The sequence below is a fragment of the Vanellus vanellus genome, assembly GCF_965231255.1.
Source record: "Vanellus vanellus genome assembly, chromosome: 3".
Classification (NCBI taxonomy): domain Eukaryota; kingdom Metazoa; phylum Chordata; class Aves; order Charadriiformes; family Charadriidae; genus Vanellus; species Vanellus vanellus.
Genome location: NC_138907.1, coordinates 93522774 through 93542976, shown reverse-complemented (window position 1 = coordinate 93542976; position 20203 = coordinate 93522774). Strand labels below are relative to the sequence as shown.

The following is a 20203-nucleotide window of genomic DNA, read 5'->3' as shown; positions in this document are numbered from 1 at the left end:
GTGCCAATCCTGGCAACTTTCCTGGTTAGTTCAATGAGCATTGCATGCAATCAAATACTTCTTTTAGTTGGGAACTTATTTAGCTGCATAACTTGAGAAACCAAAGGTTTGAATGTCTTGGCCTTTGCATCTGTTTCACTTGTACATCACAGATTCCTCTCAAATAATTTTCACGTCGTATTTTTACAGAAAGTAAGGTTGATGTTTCTTAAGAGGCAGAGTTGTAGTATTTCAGTATGAGAGGTCGCTCTCTCAAAGGCTTATAGTATGATAAATCAATTGTGGCTGAATATATTCATGGGTTATTTAAAGGCCGTATGCCCAGTCATGCAAAAAAAGTAAGCACGTTCATTTGTCTCAAATGACAAGAAATGTCGAGGCATGTGAGCAGAAATCCCATGTGCCCATTACAGAAATTCAAGTATTTGCACAACAAATCAGGTACAGACAAGTATCCATTACTCATATGACCCACTGCATATACATATATATATGTCTATACATCTGTATACACTCTCCTAGTATAGTCTTAGGTTCACATCTGTCTTGTATTTCTATTTTGATTGTGAGATAGACCCCCTTTTTGGTTCACAGGTTAGGAAAACTGGGGAATGAACTGCAGGAAGATATCTGGACACCCCCGCCAAAAAAAAAAAAAAAAAAAAAAATTGGTCTGTTCTTGAATCTTCTCCACACTCGAGTCTGAGGGTGTCCTCTGTAAGCAAAGTGTCGTGGGTTGGAAAAAGGCTGAAAGAATCTTGTCCTGACAGGCTAGCGACTTCCACATGGAATAAACATAGTAAACTAAAGTTTGTATAGTGAATCCTGATAGCTTATTAAATTTGTATACAACATTTTTTTGTTTATTTTTTTTTTTTTTCTTACAGGAAATACTGGAAAGATCCAACAATGGAGGACGGGAAGCCTGTTTGGGCTCCACACCCAACTGATGGTTTTCAGATGGGGATGATTGTGGACATTGGAACTGACAACTTAACTATTGAACCTTTGAATCAGAAAGGCAAGGTAAGTGTCTCACAAACGAAGGAACAGAGAAAAACCTTACAAAAACTGTTTTACCTGTAAGCCAAATCTTTGCCAATATCTACAAGTACATTCAGCCTGAAGGAGTGGAAAATCAGTTTCTGTTCTGAGTTTGGCGAAGGATCATTGTTTAGCTTTAGCTTGCATTGCAAATGAAATATCTTACTGATAAGATGCTTTCTGTCAGTTATCTGCATGTGTGTTGAGTACATAGAATCATAGAATTGTTTGGGTTGGAAGGGACCTTGAAAGGTCATCTAGTTCACCCTCCCCTGCAATGAACAGGGGGGACATCAAGTTGATCAGATTGCTCAAAGCCCTGTCCAACCCGAACATGAACTTTTCCAGGGATGGGGCATCTACCACCTCTCTGGGCAACCAGTTCCAGTGTTTTACCACACTTATTATAAAAAATATCTTCCTTATAGCTAATCTTCCATCTTTTAGTTTAAAGCCATTACTCGTCCTATCGCCACAAGCCCAGCTGAAAAGTTTGTTCCTGTCTTTCTTATAAGTCTCCTGTAAGTACTGAAAGACCGCAATAAGGTCTCCCTGGAGCCTTCACTTCTCCAGGCTGAACAACCCCAGCTCTCTCAGCCCTCCTTTGGACACGGTCCAACAGGTCCATGTCCTTCTTATGTTGGGAGCTCCAGATCTGGACACAGTACTCCAGGTGGGGTCTGACCAGAGCAGAGTAGAGGGGCAGAATCACCTCCCTCGACCTGCTGGCCGTGCTTCTTTTGATGCAGCCCAGCATACAGTTGGCCTTCTGGGCTGTGAGCTCACATTGCCAGCTCATGTCCAGCTTTTCATCCACCAGTACCCTAAAGTCCTTCTTGTCATGGCTGCTCTCAATCCCTTCATCCCCCAGCCTGTATTGATACTGTGGGTTGCTCTGACCCAGGTGCAGGACCCTTGTGAAAGAGAGGAGGATTGAATCTCCATAGCCATTTGTTTCAGTACTGTATATTTTATTTTTCTAAATTAGAGACTGGTTAAGAGTCTACTGTTGACATTAGCTTCTCTCTTTTCCCTTACATGCATAGAGAGTGTCCTCCAGGGGTGTCCTAGGCTCTGGCTTAGATGAGATACCTTACTGTTAGACTGATGAAGATTGAGAGATGAATCCTCTTACCTCAAGTAAGTTACTTGAGAAGTAAGACGATGTCAAACAAAGGTCCCATAGAATTGATACATCAATTTAAAGGCAAAACGAATGTAACTTTTGAAATGAAGTTCTAATTCATCCTAATTAGTGTGTTACAACTGATTCATTTATCATGACATCTTTCAGATTCAGTAGATTGTAATTAAATGTCAGTTTTTACAGGAAGCGCCTTGTATCTATCAATTATCCTACTTCAGATGGTCAGCATCCTGGTTTTTACTATCTGGAATAAGATCAGACACTTTTAAAAGTTGTGATTCACCTTTGTGAATATGTGACATGTGCCCTTTCTAACAATTTTGTTGTTTCAGTGTCTTCAGGTGTGCAAAAGACACAATGTTTTCTGTAAATTCTTTTTTCATGTCAACAACAGTAGAGAATGTCTTGTCACAGGTCAAAATGTTACACAGCAGTCCTTCCTTTTGGTGGAATGTTTATAGGCTTTTTTCTGTGTCTTGGAGAGGAAGCTGATTTTGCTTTCCTTAGAAATAAAAAGCAAGTGCAACGTCTGATTTTTGTGTCTGAGAGAGAAAGTCTGTAGATTTAGTAGTAGCAGTATGCATTCTTCAGTTTGGAGAGGAGAAGATTATTCAGACAAAAATATTAAATATTCCAAAGCTACGGCTAAGTAGTCTTTAACTGACTTAAATGATTTTGACCCCCACCACTATTTGTGTTTATATCCCCAAATGGCTCTGATGTGATAAAGAGCAAAAGTCTGTGTATTGAAACAGAAACAGACAATAAGGAGATTCCTGAGTCAGTATTTATTTCTAAGATATGCTCCATTCAGGGAAATTTTTTTGTTTGTTTTTTTTTTGTTTTTTTTTTTTTTTTTTTGTGAAAGCAAAAGAATGATCCTAGAATACAAATATTTTGCTTCATGGTTCACAACAATCTCTTTTGTCTAGGAAGTTTGTTGTTCTGATGTTGGCTGTTCTCTTGAATTAAGCAGATCAATTAAGGGCCTAATGTTCATTCATCTAAGGGAACAAACACCTCACAGTTTAAATACCGTAGAGATTATGGTCCTATATTTCTAATTATCAAACTTCCTTATATTAATAGAGGTGGAGTAAAACATTTTCTTGATTACCTTCTCAGTCTTTTCAAGGTGTCATTGATTTCTTTTTATAGTGAAATGTTTCTCATTTCTTTTTGTCTTTTTAAAAAGACTCTTCTTGTGCTCTTAGATCATTAATTTGAAGTAGTCAGCATTAATACCCCTTATTATCAACTTTGTTTACTTAAAACAGTAGTTCAAAAGTGCTGTTCAGTAAGAAGGAGTGATCCCGCAGCTCTGGAGTTGCTCATGATAATTACAGGGAGGAGAGGAGTAACCTGATCCTGTAAACATATCTGGGCAGTGTAACTTATTATTATTTTTTAATCTGGGTCATTAACATGTCATATGTATTCTCTGTAGGTGCTGGTAGCTCACCAGAGATCACAGGCTGAAAAGGAAATGCGTATGCATATGTTTGATTATTGCCTTTTATACGACTTAATGGTTAATTAAAATATGTTGCTAATAACTGCAATAAATGCTGCAAGGCAGCAGTTTCATGATGTCTTAAAATCTTCTCTCCCTTCCCACCTGTAGTTAGCTCTGGTGTTACAGAGTGGCAACACCAGTTGCAGTCTGCCCACTGAGCTGTGTGTGACAAAGCAAACGAGGTCAGGGAACAGATCCACCTTAAAAATGAAGTGGAAAGTTTTCAGGAGGGCAGCAAGCAGTGGCAGGATGAGGAGCACCTGAGGCCATTGTGGCTGTAGATTGCTTTGTATAATGAAACCAAGTTATCCAGTCCAGACTGAGTGAAGGTAGTTGGCCAACACACTGATTTACTTATAAACCAGCAATAGCAGTTTTGGGTACCGCAGCCCATACAGAGTTAACAAGGGCATTTACATTTCAGTGTGGAGGCTGGGTGTCTAAAGAGAGGTGGGGATCTGAGTCACCCAACCTGCACTGTACAAAGAAGAGTAATCCAAGCTGCAAGAGCGGGTTATCAGAACAGAGGATGCATGTGTTACACGATGGGAGCTACTTCCCGAAAACTAGATCATCAGCTTGCAAGGCTGATAAATGCCACGACTGGAAAGAAAGCAGAGAAACTGGAGAGGGGTTTGCTAATGAGCATGGTCCCACCTAGGGCTGGAGCGCTGCCCTGAGGATGGGCTCCGGTCATGACTGGGGGCTGGGGCTGGCAGCCCTGGCCTGTGTCCCACGAGCAGTCGCATGCCGGCATACAAGGAGGGCAGCGGGTAGAAAGGCAGCCAGTTGTTAAACTCAACTAGGATTACATTTACACTTCTACTTGGGCTGTACTTTTCTGAATTTACTGGGAATCCTAATCTCAGATCCTGTTGTATATATCTCATTTTGTTGTGTTGCTTGATGCTGTAACGTGGAGGAGGCAGATGACAGTGAAATTGCCAAATGGGGAATTTGCTCTTTTCCTGGAGGCAGGAAATCAAAGTAAAGCAATTAGGAAGAGATGCCTTGGAGGGACTTGTACCCTGAGATACCATCCCAGGACCCTGGTGGCACTGAGAAGTTTGGGGGGCAGGCGTTTCCTAGAGCATCAGCAGTAATGAATTTCTGGCAGTTGTTGGGAAAGTGTGGGGTGCTGTGGGCACCCACTGACACTCCTCCTGCAGTAAACTGAGAGGCACCTTATGGCTCTGTGCCAGGTCTGAAGGGTCATGGAGGGCTTTATGGGGCATCTGCTCTGGTATGCTGTGAATAAGGGGAAAGGTATTTTTCTGGGCTAAGTATAAATGAATAAATGCACTTTGAAAGTAAGGATCAGAATGTCCAAAGTTCAGTGTTTCAAGCTACAGTTTTGTTGGTTTTTTTTTTTTTAGCAGTGAGCACAGCTTGCTTGCACAAATGAGACATGTTCTTGTCTGTCTTGCACACCATTTGTACTGCTTTAGGTTGGTTTGTGAAATACAGCTGAGAGTAGGGATGTTTCCTGTCTGTATCTGGAAGGTATAAAGGGAGACATGGTTACACATATTGGATTACATGGCAGAAACAAGATCCTGCTTGAATGGAAAGATATCTTTTTTCACTCATCTAGTTTCTGGGAGAATAGTTAAGATTGCCATTGGATTTCAAGGGCTGCTTCATTACAAAGAGGGGGGAAAAAAACCTACAAAACCCCCTAAACCCTCTGTTTTGCCTCCTGAGACCATTTTAGTGTCTCATAATTTTTTTTAGAACAAGTTTGTCCTAAACTATGCCTTCATGCAAAAGTCTTCCACCAAATGCCTGAAGTGTTTTCTCCTTACAATAAACATTTCAAAAAACCCCAAACAAAACGTGACAATATAGTAAAGAGTTTCTTTGGATAATTTTTTATTAATAGACCTGGGTTACCTTGCCCATTTTCATCTCAGGGCTCTGCACATCTAGCTAACATACTTACCTACATAACAAGTAGTCAGCTTACATAAAGCAGATAAATAGATAAAGCAGATAAATAGTTAAATAGAGGAGTGGAATTCTTTGTTGATGTAGTTGAAACTAGACTTCATGTGCTGATCTAAAGAAATCCAGGAGAAAAACATCAGCTTTTGGATAACTCTTCTTCATCCTGCTTATTTATCACTTTTGAAATAGTCTAAAAATGAATTCACAATTCACATTGAGTGAAAAAAAATGAAGAAGGACATAATACAGAATGAATTCTCATTATTTTTTTAATTGAAATTTATCTTGGATCAGAAGGCTGAGTGGTGAGGACATTGAAAAAGCTCTTCCTTCCTCTTCTGGGATAGATCTGGTATGGCTGGCTTTAGATCCATGAAATGGTTAAGTATCAGAGATCTGTGAACAGTCTTACAGAATAGCTGGGTATTGTGTTCAATGTGAAAAAAAAAAATTCTGTCTTTTTTTATTGGTTAAACTTGTATTACACATCATCAGACAAGAACGAGAAGTGAAGTTAGATTTTTGTGGAGCCAGTCATAGTTGTTTGTTTTTTTTTTTTTTTTAAACTTTTCCACTGTTTCATGCACAGTGAACTGATTATATGGGAGACTGTTGTGGTCAAATATATCTTTACCCAATGAGGTGCACCTTTATTGTTGACAAACTTGCAGAGAAAATTATTAAGATAATACATTATAATTGCAGTATTGTGAGAGGGAGGAAGGGGGGAGTGGGGGGAAATCTCTACACTGCTAAAACTCTAAATAGCAGCTGGCAACTTTCTTCGGTAGGTAAAGAGGTTCAGATCCTCCAGAGCTCCACCAAGTTCTGATAGAGGATATTTTGGAGGAAATTGGTGGTAGATGTTCAGACTTTCCAACGTCATTGAGCAGTTCTGTTTCCTTTAGGAAAACTTCTTGTGCATGTTTTTCTGCATTAGAACCTGATAAGGAAATGGCAAAATATAATTTATTATGACTACAAATTGCATAGTTTCTGATAACTTTGTAGGGAAGGGATATTATAGATTTACTGTTTTCTAACTGGCAGCAATTAGTTCTGCTTTGAGACATTTTTAACCCTTCCCACTTCAAAGGGAGTTGGAATTTGTGGCTGCGCGTGATGGTGTAAGCTATAAGAGCTCACATATTATGTCTGTTGTACTGAGGCAAAGATGAAGCAAGTTGCTGTATTTCTCCTAAACTTCCACATGAGATGTGGAATTGCTGAGTACAATGTTAAACAAGCAAACATGTTTGTTTATTAAGGTCATTCTTTAGGTCCAGTGGGTTGCCTTTTCAAATAATAGGCTAGACTTCTTGTCTCCATTTCCACAGGGAAAAGGAGACTGTGCCTGCAGCAGCATGGCGGCTATCGCGTTTAATTGGTACAACAGGGTTTTTGTTCATTCATAGGTAGTGCAAACAAGCTATTACTGCAGTAAACAAAAAAGTATAATTAACAAACCTACCTCTTACAATAGGTACTTTTGTGCAGATGCTGTAATGCATGTGTGCTAGGATGTTTTTCCTTCCTTTTTACAACAATATAAATTATGATTTCTGGAGAATAAAGAAGAAACAAAGTTGCTTTTGTTATGAATTTTTTCCAGTTGGATGTGAACACTTGATAAATGGCTGTTTTGTATAACTGGAATACAAGGGTTGAAGGAAGGTCTTATTTTACTTTAGTATTGATTTATTAAAAAAAAAAACAAAAAAAACAAACACAACAAGCAACAACCAAGGCTACAGTGTTTAGGGGTACAGAGGATATTATGTATTGAACACTTATATTTTAAGTAGGAATGTTTAAAACCAGCATATGATAATGGCAGCACAGTCCTTTGACTGAACTAATAATTTGTTTTTTATTCTTTGTGTTTCTTTGCAAACCTGAGGAAGTTGTATGTCCTTTACAATGTTGTTCCCTTTGCAGTACATTTTTTTTAAATCTTTATTTTTTTATATTACATGGTATTACAATATTACATGCAATTTTGGAAATGAACATCAAATATTGTTGCAACAAAAATATGTACTACAGTTACTGCGTTTTTATAATGTAGTTAGTGTAGTAATGTAAATGCAGCAGCTCCTACCTGCATCTAGTAACTCAGTAAAATTTCCAATGCTGAAGTATAAAGCTGGCAACTTTGTTTTAAATTATGCACAATTACAGTGTACTCATTTGTATCTTTGCATCAGATACCTTTGAACTATATTTCTATTTTTATAGAACTCTGACAATGTTAATATTTTTCATTTAACAGACTTTCCAGGCTGCTATCAATCAAGTGTTTCCTGCGGAAGAGGACAGCAAAAAGGATGTAGAAGATAATTGTAAGTTATGATTTTAAAAATAAATTATGCATTTGAAAAAAAATCTGTATAGAAAAGAATATTGTTTCCTTACAAGCTTCCTGTAGTCGTTGCTTGAATTTATGTATGACCTCTACACTAGTCCTTTAAACTTCTTAAGTGATTTTTAAAATGGGCTTATTTTATTGTGTTTTTTAGTTTTCAGTTGAACACTTTAGAGAAAGTCATAGTTACATTATTGTCCCATACAGCTGTTACCTGACTTCAGATACGTAGCAGATGTCACCTAACTGCATCGGGATCAACTCCTTCAGCATTATGGGGGTTAACTATCTTTTATAGTGCAGCAAAAGAATTAGTTGCTTTATCAGTAGCTGTATTGTACAGCATTTTCCTGCATGTAACCCATTTCTCAGATAGCGTTCCTGTGGAAGTACAGGTAATTGAAAATAAATTTTAAGATAAACTTCCCAAAACTGGAGACAGGAATCTGGACCCATCACTGGAAAAGGTAATAGATTATAGTGAATTGGATACAGGAGTGCTTCTGGAGAAGGAGTTTTGAGGTGAACTTGTGTAATAAACTTTAGTGTTGATCTGCAGCGCTTTTATTTTGTTAAATATTTTCTAGTTGGGCGTGTGGAAACAAATATGGTATTCAAATATGGGGAGAGAGCACCAAGAAAGATGAGTAAGTGCTAGCATCAGTGTTTAGAGAACTGTTAAACAAATATTTTGCTGCTGTTGCTCTGTGTGAACAAATCACAGAGACGCTTGTGTCTTGAAAACCTGATGAAGGTGATTCTTTTAAACGTTTCCTGTGCTTTTTACTGGTTGGTGAAAATACTGGTAACTTTGTAGATGGCAGGCAAAAGTATCTTCTACTGTTCCTCATTTAAAATAGAGGCTAGGACTTTGAAAGTTGTTTAGGCGACCTAACCGCAATTCCTGTTTTGGAATAGGGATTAGTATTTATATCCTGTGACAGGAAATACAGCTGAATGTTACAGCTGCTCCATAAGGAACAAGAAGACGAGATCTGAGGCTTATGATCTGACTTAGATGGTGCAGTGTCGTTACAGGTGGAACCAAGCTGGTAGCCTTGTTTCCAGTTGCTTATATTTTTGCAAACATTACGCAGGCTGAAACTTTTCAAAGCTGGTATCTGTATTCTCTGCACATGATGATTGTTAGGGAAATGCAAATCTGTGCATCTGTCAGTTATTTTACTGAGATGTCGTGGCACTTCAGTGTCTCAGGGAAATGAAATCTGGAGTGAGATTAAAGAAATAATCTGAGATTCCAGCAAAATACTATTCAATTAAGTTAAAACAGTCTTCTTATCACAGAAAATGTTTTCTTTGACTTACTGAGTAAAATACAAAACTTAGAAATGCTTTTCCCTGTAATCCTTTCTGTGTCAACATTATTCTGAGTTTTCTAACATATTCTCACTTTTTGTTCACTCGTTGAGGTTTATCTCCAGGATGTGTGAAACCCAAGTTCATTTTCCTTCTCTGCCAAAGAGCATTTGTGCTGAGCATCACTGATCTTTAAGAAAAAACTTAAAATAAAATACTGAGTGCTTTCAGTCTCACTTTATAATACTGTTCTGAAAAATCCTGAAAGACTAATGATACACTTACTATTCCAACCTATGCTTTAGTAGGAAGTAATTCGCTGAAGTATTGCTTTTTTGCACCCTTCCTCTTCCATATCCCAAATGCACTAGCTGCAAGAGACACCTTTTTGAGAATCTAACCCTTCCTCAAATTTGATTTTTCAGTAAATATTGCAAGCAGTACAGACATAAAGCATCTATTTCCCCCCCCTCTGTGATTCATACTCCTCTTCTGCTCCCCCCAAACCCCACTCAGTTTTGGGGGGTTGTCACCATATGTGGAATCTTTATTTTTTTTATGGCCAAGAATTTTTTTTTAATTTCTGAAGTGAAACAATTTAAAAAAAAATGAAAGGTATGGGATAAGAATCTTAAAAAAAAAAAAAAAACAAACAAAAAACAAAAAACAAACCAAACTTTCTGCAGATGCAGAGCCTTGCAATACTTGAAAAAATTATTTTCCATAAAACCCCTGCTTCATTGTGTGCACAGGAGAGCCAGTATGAGTAAATTTAATGTTGATATTTCCTAGCTTGTAGTGCCTGACTTCACTTCTGTGAACTTTTTGTGTGTGTGTGTGTGTAAGTAAATATGTGGACTACTAAATGCATGTACATACACTGGTTATATTTAGGCATGAGCCACATGAATATTCAGAATTCTTTCTCTGGTGACTTCCTTTGCCTCTGGATATGGATGCCTCTTTTAAAGGATTTATTCTAAAGAAGATGCATTTTGAAGTCGCTGACATAAGCCTTAGTTTGCATGTTTTGAGTGAAGGCGGCAACATCCCCTCAAGCTCCCATTACGCACTGAGTCTGCAGGTATAACTGCTTTAACAAGGACCTGCTAGGAGAGTACTGGGGACCCGCTGAGATCTGGGGTCCTTTGTAGTTTAGGTAATTATCAAGTTTTAATTAGGATGCTTAACTGATGACTTTCCTTTAAGACATACTGCAAACCCTGAGAAGCTCTTATGAAGAGAAGGTCAAGGGAGAGGATTCTTTCTTTGAGTGTATGTAGACAATCACTATATAGTAGTTTTTCAACTCAGTACTGAGAATCTAAATGACTTAAAAAATTAGCAAACGTTTAAAGTTAACACCCTTCCCTCCCCCCAAGGCACACACAAGAGGAGAAGGATATTTTAACTTTCATAAGAGCAAGCAGGAGTTTCTGTTTCTGGCCCATTTCCTTGTAATGTCTCTTTCTCTTGGAGTGACCTTCTTAAAAAAGGTGACAGTGGAAAGAGGTCTGTGGAGGCAGACCTGCAGTTTGCGATCTCAGCGCAGTGTTCTCAGCTACGTGGACTGAGGGTGCTGGCAGTGTGCCCGGGTGGCCAAGGAGGCCAACGGCACCCTGGTCTGTATCAGGAATAGTGTGGTGAGCAGACTAGGGAAGTGATCGTCCCCCTGTACTCGGCACTGGTGAGGCTCCACCTCGAATACTGTGTTCAGTTTTGGGCCCCTCACGACAAGAAAGACATTGAGGTGCTGGAACGTGTCCAGAGAAGGACAATGAAGCTGATGAGGGGTCTGGAGAACAAGTCTTATGAGGAGTGGCTGAGGGTTGTTTAGCCTGGAGAAGAGGAGGCTAAGGGGAGACCTTATCGCTCTCTACAACTACCTGAAAGGAGGTTGTAGCGAGGTGGGGGTTGGTCTCTTCTCCCAAGTAACAAGAGATAGGACAAGAGGAAATGGCCTCAAGTTACGCCAGGGTAGGTTTAGGATGGTATTAGGAAAAAATTCTTCACGGAAAGGGTTACCAAACATTGGAACAGGCTGCCCGGGGAAGTTGTGTATTCATCATCCCTGGAGGTATTTAAAGGACGGGTAGACATGGTGCTTAGGGACGTGATTTAGTGGTGGTCTTGGCAGTGTTAGGTCAATGGTTGGACTTGATGATCTTAAAGGTCCCTTCCAACCTAGACGATTCTATGGGGAGGGGAAGAGGAGAGGTCCTGCATTTGGGTGCCTCTGTAGCAGTGACTGCATGGTTTGTGGGTGGTGTTTGTCTGCTGGGGTGGCAGGGGAAAGGCCGTGGTGACGGAGGCCAGCCTACTGCTTCAGGAAGGTATCATGCACAGGCCCAATTCCAAGGCTCATGTGATCCAAAGGGAGATTTTACTTAGCCTAAAGCTAAAGCGTGCGTGGTGTGCCTCCACCAACACAGGGATGTGCATGCAAAGGATTTTGTGGAGGAAATGGTTTCTTCTAAACAACCCAGAAGTTGCAAGGTCCTTTGAGAAGCGTCAACGATTTGAATCATTTGAAGCCAAGCTACATTTAGTCATGTAATGGAAGGAATGGCTGTTATTCAGTGGAGCTATGCAAGCCAGAGTGAGGCTGCAAATGGCTGCTGAACCTGCCTCCGCTTCAGGCCGATTACAGGTGGTGGGAGGCAGAGCCACTCCTGGGTCCACTGCGGAAGGAAAGGGAAAAGGTTGAAGACAAAACCACAGATGCTCTTGAGAAGCTCCCATTATCCTTTGCCAGTATCTCTTGGTTCAGCTGGAGGAGTGTTGAAGGAGATGTTAAGAGCTGCTTACTAAGCTTCAGGCGTCCTTGCAGGGTGAGGTGGCTGGCCAGGTGACTTTGGGTCATCAGAACTGGCAGCCCTTCTGGCACATTTTTTCAAATATGTTGGAGTACATTTTTCCTCAAGAAAGGGCATTGGTCCAACTTGAGAAACAGCTTTGTTCGTCGTTATAGATGAGAGGTGCCTATGTGGCCCTCGTGTGAGGTGTGGGGTAGCAGTTCCAGTTACAGGCACAGTGCTCACTCCATCAACAGTAGTCAGATGTATACAAGTTTTTAAGTGACGCTAATACTGTAAGATTTACCAGTCAGTCAGTTGTAACTAGACAAAATAGTGTTGACCACTTGAATGTTAAGCGGTGGGAAAAAGAGGATTGAGCATATTTGAAAACGGAGGCTGTGTAATGAGTAGTGCCCTCAGTTGGTTTAGGGATAATGTTTTTAATATCGTTACAATGGGAACTGGTAATGACCTCTGTAATTAAGGCTGCTAACACTTTCCAGCGCTTTGTAGCTGAAAACAAGGACCAGGTTTGCCAGAATGTGAACCTGTATGGTCTGAAGCTTTCTGTGGGTGCCTGCTCGCTGCCTTGAGCCGCTGCCTTGTAACATTTCAGCAGAGTTAGTTCGGTTATTTTATATTAACAAGTGAAGAAAAAAAAATAGCTAGGTTTTTCTGTGTTAACATACCCCCTTCTCCCCGGCTCCCCAGTCTCTTTGAGGAGGCCTGGTAGCAACAGAATTCAGACGTGAAACTCATTGGTGCCCGGTGTTGCAATGATGCCTGCTGCTGCCTCTAGGACAGTATGTCCTGATTGAATCGGTGAATATAAATATCTAAAAATCGCCAGAACACAGCAGTTATTCTAAAGGTCCATTAGATGGTATTACCCTGTGGACACTGTGGCGGAGATTGGAGAGGGGAGCTGGAAAGAAGGAAATGGTCGGTGTTAGGGATTTTGGTAGGCATTTATTTCAGTGCTTACAGGACAGCGTGGAGGGAGATGCACCGTATTTGTCTGAAATGTTGGTAAAAGGGAGCCTACGCTGAGCAGGGCCTGTGTTGAGACTCCTGCAGTCTGATTCCTTGTTTGGCAACTCTCTGCAACTCCAGTTGTACAGTAAAGAGCAGGTCTAGTTTTTTAAAACATATATTGAGTCAGCAGTTCTGCCTCAAGACAGTATAAAGAAATGATAGCACTAAAATACAACCGAAGAGAGTGGAAGTAAAATTCTCCATAATTCTAAGATTTAGTTGTTTGGCTGTACATGAAGCTGGTCCTGAGCCCTTAATGGTATATGATTGTCTTTTACTTGCAGGTTCCCTTATGTATCTAAATGAAGCCACTCTTCTTCATAATATCAAAGTTCGGTACAGTAAAGACAGAATTTACGTAAGTATTACATGTCATGACAACCAGTCTAATGATGTCCTTTCAAAAATCAACAAAACAAGTGTTTACAGTTCTGTGGTTTTTTATAACAGAAAGTAAACAGAAATGGTAACATTGGAAACTTAGGAGGTTTTAGGCTTTTTAGGTTTTGTTTGGTTGTTTTTTTTTTTTTTTTTACATTATACCTTGTTGGAGATCTGAATCACAATTATCACCTTAATTTTTAGCTAATTTTTATGAGGCAGAGCAATATTTTTTCTCTATGTGACTGTTCATGTGCAATGATAGCACAGCGTTTTATCACAAAGGTCTGTTCCTACAGGTAACTTACTTCGCCAGTAGAGTAGCTGTTAACAAAGATGGTTTTATTTCTTCATTATTTTTGAACGAAGCAAACAGGTGCCGTCTTTGACACCTCCTAGCTCAGATGTCCATCTTAATCTTTTATATTGCTATCACATTGCCTAATTGTACTTAATGAATTCTGACTAAATTACATTTTGTCCTTGCCATCTGCCCAGACACTGACAGCTGTGAAATAGAAAAAAGATAAGAGTTTTCTTTCTTCTTTTTTTTTTTTTTTTATTTCTAATAGAAAGCTGTCTAGTGATGATACAAAACAATTCTACATATTTTCTAAGTGGCTGTGTTAAAATAATCAACTCTTGCATTAGCATACTGTTCTAAAATGAAGTAGAGTTAAACCATTTTATGTAAATGTAAAAAGAAAGTATAGTTGTTTTCTCTTGTTGCAGTTAACTGTACATAGCTATAAATTCTTTATGCCTCAAGATCAAGCACTAGCTTTAAAATAAATTTAAAAAATGCCCATTTGAACAGTGTTCTGTAAAAATAATAATTAAAAAAACAAACAAAAAACTTAAAGGAAGTAAAATTCTAAAACTGAACTGCTTATGAGGTAGGCTTTATGAACCTAAATACTATACTTTCTTCACTATAAATAAATACTACTAATACATTGTCCTAAGCAGGTGTATTATCTGGAGAAAATAAAGGTTCATTTTATATTTTAACTTCTTTCCCTTCTAACATTAAGATACAGTTTGAATCAACAATTTTTTTTTTGCTTTTTGTTTAATGCTGGTTAACAGTATTTGTCTTGTTACTAGAAGGAAAACTAGTATTAGTACTTGCAGCTCTTAAAGAAATGTTTTCCTTTAGTAAAATAAGTGCTGAAAATAGGAATATCCTTAAATGCCTCTATATTGTGTGGGATCCAGCCTTGTATCAACATATCATGATAATGTCCAAATTTCAGTTGTCTAGGGATATGCTCATTGACAACAAACAAAATGAGTTATTCAAGCTGAAGGTTTATCTGATTTTCTTCAGACCTTTTTCTGCAAATCTGCTTTTTTCTATGATTCAAACATCTGTTCTTCCTTGCATGTAATCTGGTCATTATAACCAAACTATGAAAGTTTTGTTTCAAAAACCTTAAAACAACTTATCTTCAGTCTTCCTTAACCTATGGAAAGGTAAAAAGCAGTCTTGGTTTGAGATTCTTTTCAAATTCCTTCTCTGTGAGAGAACATTTGCATTCTGTATTTCTCACTGTGGATGCAGCCATAGCTAATTTCTCTCGGCTGAATGCTTTTATTGCCTGGCTTGAGCGCGTTCCCAGGCAGGATCCTGTCAGTCCTTCCTGCTGAGTTTCTTCCATTAGATACTGAAAAATTATCCTCCTCATTGGAGGAGAGTGCATTGTGCTACCCAGAAGCTTAGTTTATTCACTTTGAGGAGGAGCTTGTGGTGTCTTATCCTTGATCCAGTAACTCGGACAATAGGAAATAATTTAAAAGGAGACTGGGAGAAAGGTCAAATTCAGGACATGCTCCACAACTCAGTGGTTAGAAAATTCTCCCGAGAAGTGTTTTTTCAGAGAAGTCCTGAGAAGATAATTAGAGGAACTCTGAAAATATATCCCTTTCTTATATCTGCATTAGTTGGAGAGAATTGTAAATGTAATTGTTATACTTAGGCTATAGTCTTCAATAGTAATAGAAAATTGCCGTTAACCATTTGGTTGGATACTAGCTAATAGTTTGCTGTTAATTGTTTTGTTGTTTTTTTTTTTTTCCACAGACCTATGTAGCCAACATTCTTATTGCAGTGAATCCATATTTTGATATACCTAAGTTCTATTCTTCAGATACTATTAAAAAGTACCAGGGTAGATCACTTGGAACATTGCCACCGCATGTTTTTGCTATTGGTATGTATTAAGGATGTATTTGTCTTTTACAAAACAAACATTAAATACTTCACAGTTGTCCCATAAATTGCCACCTGTAACAGTAATTAATTTACTTTAAACTGTTATAAAATAAATCCACTGATTGATAAAATTGCAAATCTTCTCATCCTTGATACAGAGTTTGAAGAACTTGTAAATTAGAAACCCTGGCAACCCTATTGGTATTATTCTGTACCTCCAGTGTTTTATGTCTAAGCAGTTTAAATATAATTCACAACCATTTAAAAAAAAAAAGAAAGAAAGAAATTCAGATTTTAGAAGTGAAGAATGACATAATTATGATTGGCACTGTCTTTCAGAGTAGTGATTTCCTTTGCCTTTTATTATGTTGCCAGAGCACATGCACTGTTTCTTTTTATATGCTGGTGTTATAGGCAGACAGTGCCTTTAAGTGTTATTAACAGGATAAATCTGATTTCAGTCACTTTGTTTAAGACAAAAATTGTTTCGAAGCTACAAATCAACATTTGACTTGTTAAAAGCCTTCTCACCATGTTGCATTTTCTTTTGTTATCAAAAATATAAATAGCTGGTTTTAGTACCCGTTGCATAACGAGAAAACTGCCCATGTTTTTCCATGTTTCCTTGTCTCGGATGCTACTTGTTACAAAGTACAACTGAAAGTTTCCCTTTAAATGGCACATTAAAGTAAGATTGTTTACAATTTTGTAAATACATTTAATTTGAGAGATTGAGTTCTAGGTGGTGTGGTTTTTTTTTTTTGTTCAGTTTTTTTTTTTTTTTTTTTTTTTATTTTGTCCTGGATATAGTTGAGTAGGTCTTTGTTTTTAAAGACTTTAAGCTCTTACATGTCAGTGTTTGAGGGTGAGCATCTATAATATCATTGAAAGGGAAACAGGCTTTAATAAGTTGTGATGCACTCAATTGTAAAGATTTACTTTTCTTTTTCTGAAAAAGTTACATTTTAATTTTTGTATTGTAGCTTAACTTTATGGTTGCAACTGTCCTGAATTTTAATTTTTGTCATGTTTAACCTATTCTTCTTTTTAAGCTGATAAAGCATTCCGTGACATGAAAGTACTCAAAATGAGTCAGTCCATCATAGTCTCTGGAGAATCAGGAGCTGGCAAGACAGAAAACACTAAATTTGTTTTGAGGTTTGTGCTTTTGGACCAAAGTTATTCATTGAATTTCCTGTGTTGATGCATTTGGTTGACATACAGACAGAGCAAATTGTAAAGTAATCAGTAGGTTTGAGCCACAATTCAGTAAGATACTTCTGTGTACACATTAATACAAGAAATTCATAGGGTTAAACTTAAATGCTGACAGGATAACATACGGAAATGGCTATATATTCACAGAAACCTTAACTCTGTTGTAGTGACATCATGTAGTAATTATGGTTTATGATGCAGTCATTTTGGTATTGCACATCTGGCATTGTGGTAGATGAAAACGTAACTAGGCATTTTAACTGTATCTTGCAAGATACTGTTGGTTTTGCCATAAATGTGCATTTCTGTGTTTTCCCTGTCTTTGTTTCTTTAGTTTGCTTAAGCAAACTTAAGCGTAAGGGTTTTTAACTCTTGGTTTTGAGATCCCTGCAGAGATTCTGTAATATACTTTACCCTCATTTACTGAATAAGACTGAATAATGGGATTTATTTATTTATTGATGTTCATGTGTGACCGATACTAAATCAAGCATATTAAGCTACATGGCAGCCATATTGCTGATATATGGCAGCCTTGCTTTCTCCTATATGATTGTAATGTTTTTGACCATATTTGTTTTATACTTTAACTGCTTTATAGCACTCTGGAACACTGTAACTGGAAAGCACTGCTCCATTAAATTCACCTATATCACAAGTGGCCTGATTATCCAGGGCAGCAGTGTGCAGGCAATATGAATATGCTTCCTTCCTCACCTTGTCCTTGTTCCCCAGTATATATCTTTAATTCCCTTTCCCTGACATCATGTATTCTCTAGTATGTATGTACAGTAGAGGTATTACCTTCCACATCCCATGAAGAATTGTCATGGCTGTCTGTCCTTCATACTGCTCTTCTCTGCCCCTGTGCAGCCTTTAATAGACAGCTGTAAGAATTACTGCAAAGTGCTGGTTACGATTTTTACAGGGGACATCCTAACTTTGATCCTGCTAAGACTAAAAAAAGACAGCAGGCACTGGGAGAACATCTCCTGAGGAATGCTCTCAAAGGAGGTTTATTCTTCTGCTTCTTGGCAAAGGAAGTTCTGGTTACCTGGCAGGCAAATATGAGTTTTAAAACAAGGAAGGTTTTTCCCTTGTGTGGTCAGAAAGAAAAAGGTACTAGTACAGCTCTGTTATTGCTTCTAATTTTTTTTTAGAAGGCCTCGTTTTTGAGAATTGTTTTTAACATGTCCCAGATTTACTTGTGAATTTCCACAAAGCATGCCCTGTGCATGGGGGTTTGGGGGGGGGGGGGGGGTGTTAGAGAAAAAGAGAGCTACAGCTTTGGAGCAAGTAACTTTGTGGATTTATTTTCAAATTCTTTCTTCAGTTGCTAAATTGAGTATTACCTTGATTATGCATCTGCAATATCTCACCATCTCTATGTGGGATTTTTATTAACACTGGTTAGTTCTGAACACAGAAGCTGTATGCATGGAAGCATCTTTAATACAGGAAATACATATGAAACCTCATGAGTTTACCAAGATTATTAATAAATACAGATAGTACAATAATAGCATCGTTATATTTGTATAAAAGTGTGATTTACATATGGATGTCTAGAAGAAATTTCTAATGTGTCTGCAGGAAGACTTCTAATGAAGTCTGCAGAAATATTTTTGTTTTAACAAAAAAGAAAAGTCAAACTGCATTTATTTTAAAACATAGGTATTTGGAACCTTTAGTAAATGGTTAGTAAGTATGTTGCACAGACGTGCTATATCCTGTTGAGTTGAGGTAACCTGACACATGAAAGACACTGATATTTTTATCTTGCTTTACAGGTATTTGACAGAATCCTATGGTTCTGGCCAAGATATTGATGATAGAATTGTAGAAGGTATTGCATTTTCTTTAATTGAATTAAAGGTTCCAATGGTTGGTTTGGTGTTTTTGGTGGTTTTGGTTTGCTTTTTTCTTTTTGGTCAAATTTGAAATGTCAGTCAATAGTAACTAAATAAAAGCTAGGATGGAAATACTATCAGATTTCCTAGGGCATTGTTTACTGGTAATTTATTTTGATCCTAAATTCTGAAAACATATTTTTTTATTTAGTATAGTGTCATATAGGCCTTGATCTAGAAAATATTTTAAGTGTATGTTTGAGTTGAACTTCACACACATGTGTACCAAAGATTGGATTTTATGCTGTATGAAATCTGCAAAAACAAGATTATGTTCTCATTACTATTTGTTAGTACCAGGAAAGAGTAATTCCTCCTTCTTCTCATAAAGTTCTCAAAGTCAAATAAAGCGGAAGAGACTGTGTTGATCATCCAGTTGAGCCTCTCTAATGTTGCATGCACTCTCTCAATTAACGTTTTGAGAAAACATAAATATCTCAAAAGCAAACAACTGTCAGCCAATTTAATACCACCTCATGTGTCAGTTTTAGTCTTCTACAGCATATAGTAGACTTCTTTTGGAATTTCATTACTCTGTCTTTTTCTTAAACCAAAAATGTTTACTTTTCCTTTTGCTTTAAATTTTCTGTTTGCACATTGAAGACGCTGGATTATTCAAGAGAACTACTGCAGGCTTTAATCTCTTGTTGCCATAGGCTTGCTTAAACCAATGCCTTAGTGAAATCCACTGTGTGCTAAAGGAACTCAGAAAGTGGCCAAGAGTTGGATAATACCTGATGCAGTATGCCATAAAATCAATTGGTACTTGTAGGTATTCTTAGAAAAGTCTGGGTTTTTTAATCTAAAGCAGCATCTGCATGAATTTTGACATTTTTTTTAGGCACAATTTTACTGAGCACACTTACAGCATATGTATTACTGGAGGAACCTTTAACCTATCTGAAAGACCTCTTGCAGTTTGTTTTTATTCATAATCTTTTCTTCAAAACTGTTAATATTATGTAAAATACCTGAATAGTTATCAAATATCTCTTAACAAGTCAATTTTGAAAGTCAGATTTGCATTTTCATAAGCTTTAAGTATTAAAAAATGAAAACCTAGCCAAAACAAGACAAATTAATGCTGATGTTGTCCTAATAAATGATGCATTATCACCCATAATTTATCCAACCATTGCAGTTAATTCTTCATTCTTTAATTTTTGTAGGAACAGATTGTAGATAGTTGTCAGTGGAGCTTTAAATCTGAGTTTCTGCTCACTTAGCTAAAAAAACATGCATTGGAAACTAAAAGCCTGAAAAAATCTTGCAGATCTTTTCAATGGTTTATTGTTAGCGCAATTCAGTAA

General features: G+C 37.8%; 1 protein-coding gene across 7 annotated transcripts in view; it reads left to right on the top strand.

The window, feature by feature from the left end:
• Nucleotides 1-909: 909 nt before the first annotated feature.
• The window catches only part of MYO6 (myosin VI), a gene marked incomplete at both ends in the record, with an annotated part of 82974 nt that continues 63680 nt past the window's right edge, over nt 910-20203 (top strand). For all 7 annotated transcript variants that reach the window (XM_082481070.1, XM_082481067.1, XM_082481069.1 and 4 more), the window contains 6 exons: nt 910-1026; nt 7927-7996; nt 13454-13527; nt 15634-15763; nt 16818-16923; nt 18774-18829. In XM_082481070.1, coding sequence (XP_082337196.1) covers nt 910-1026; nt 7927-7996; nt 13454-13527; nt 15634-15763; nt 16818-16923; nt 18774-18829 — 553 coding nt within the window. The remainder of the gene's footprint in view (nt 1027-7926; nt 7997-13453; nt 13528-15633; nt 15764-16817; nt 16924-18773; nt 18830-20203) is intronic.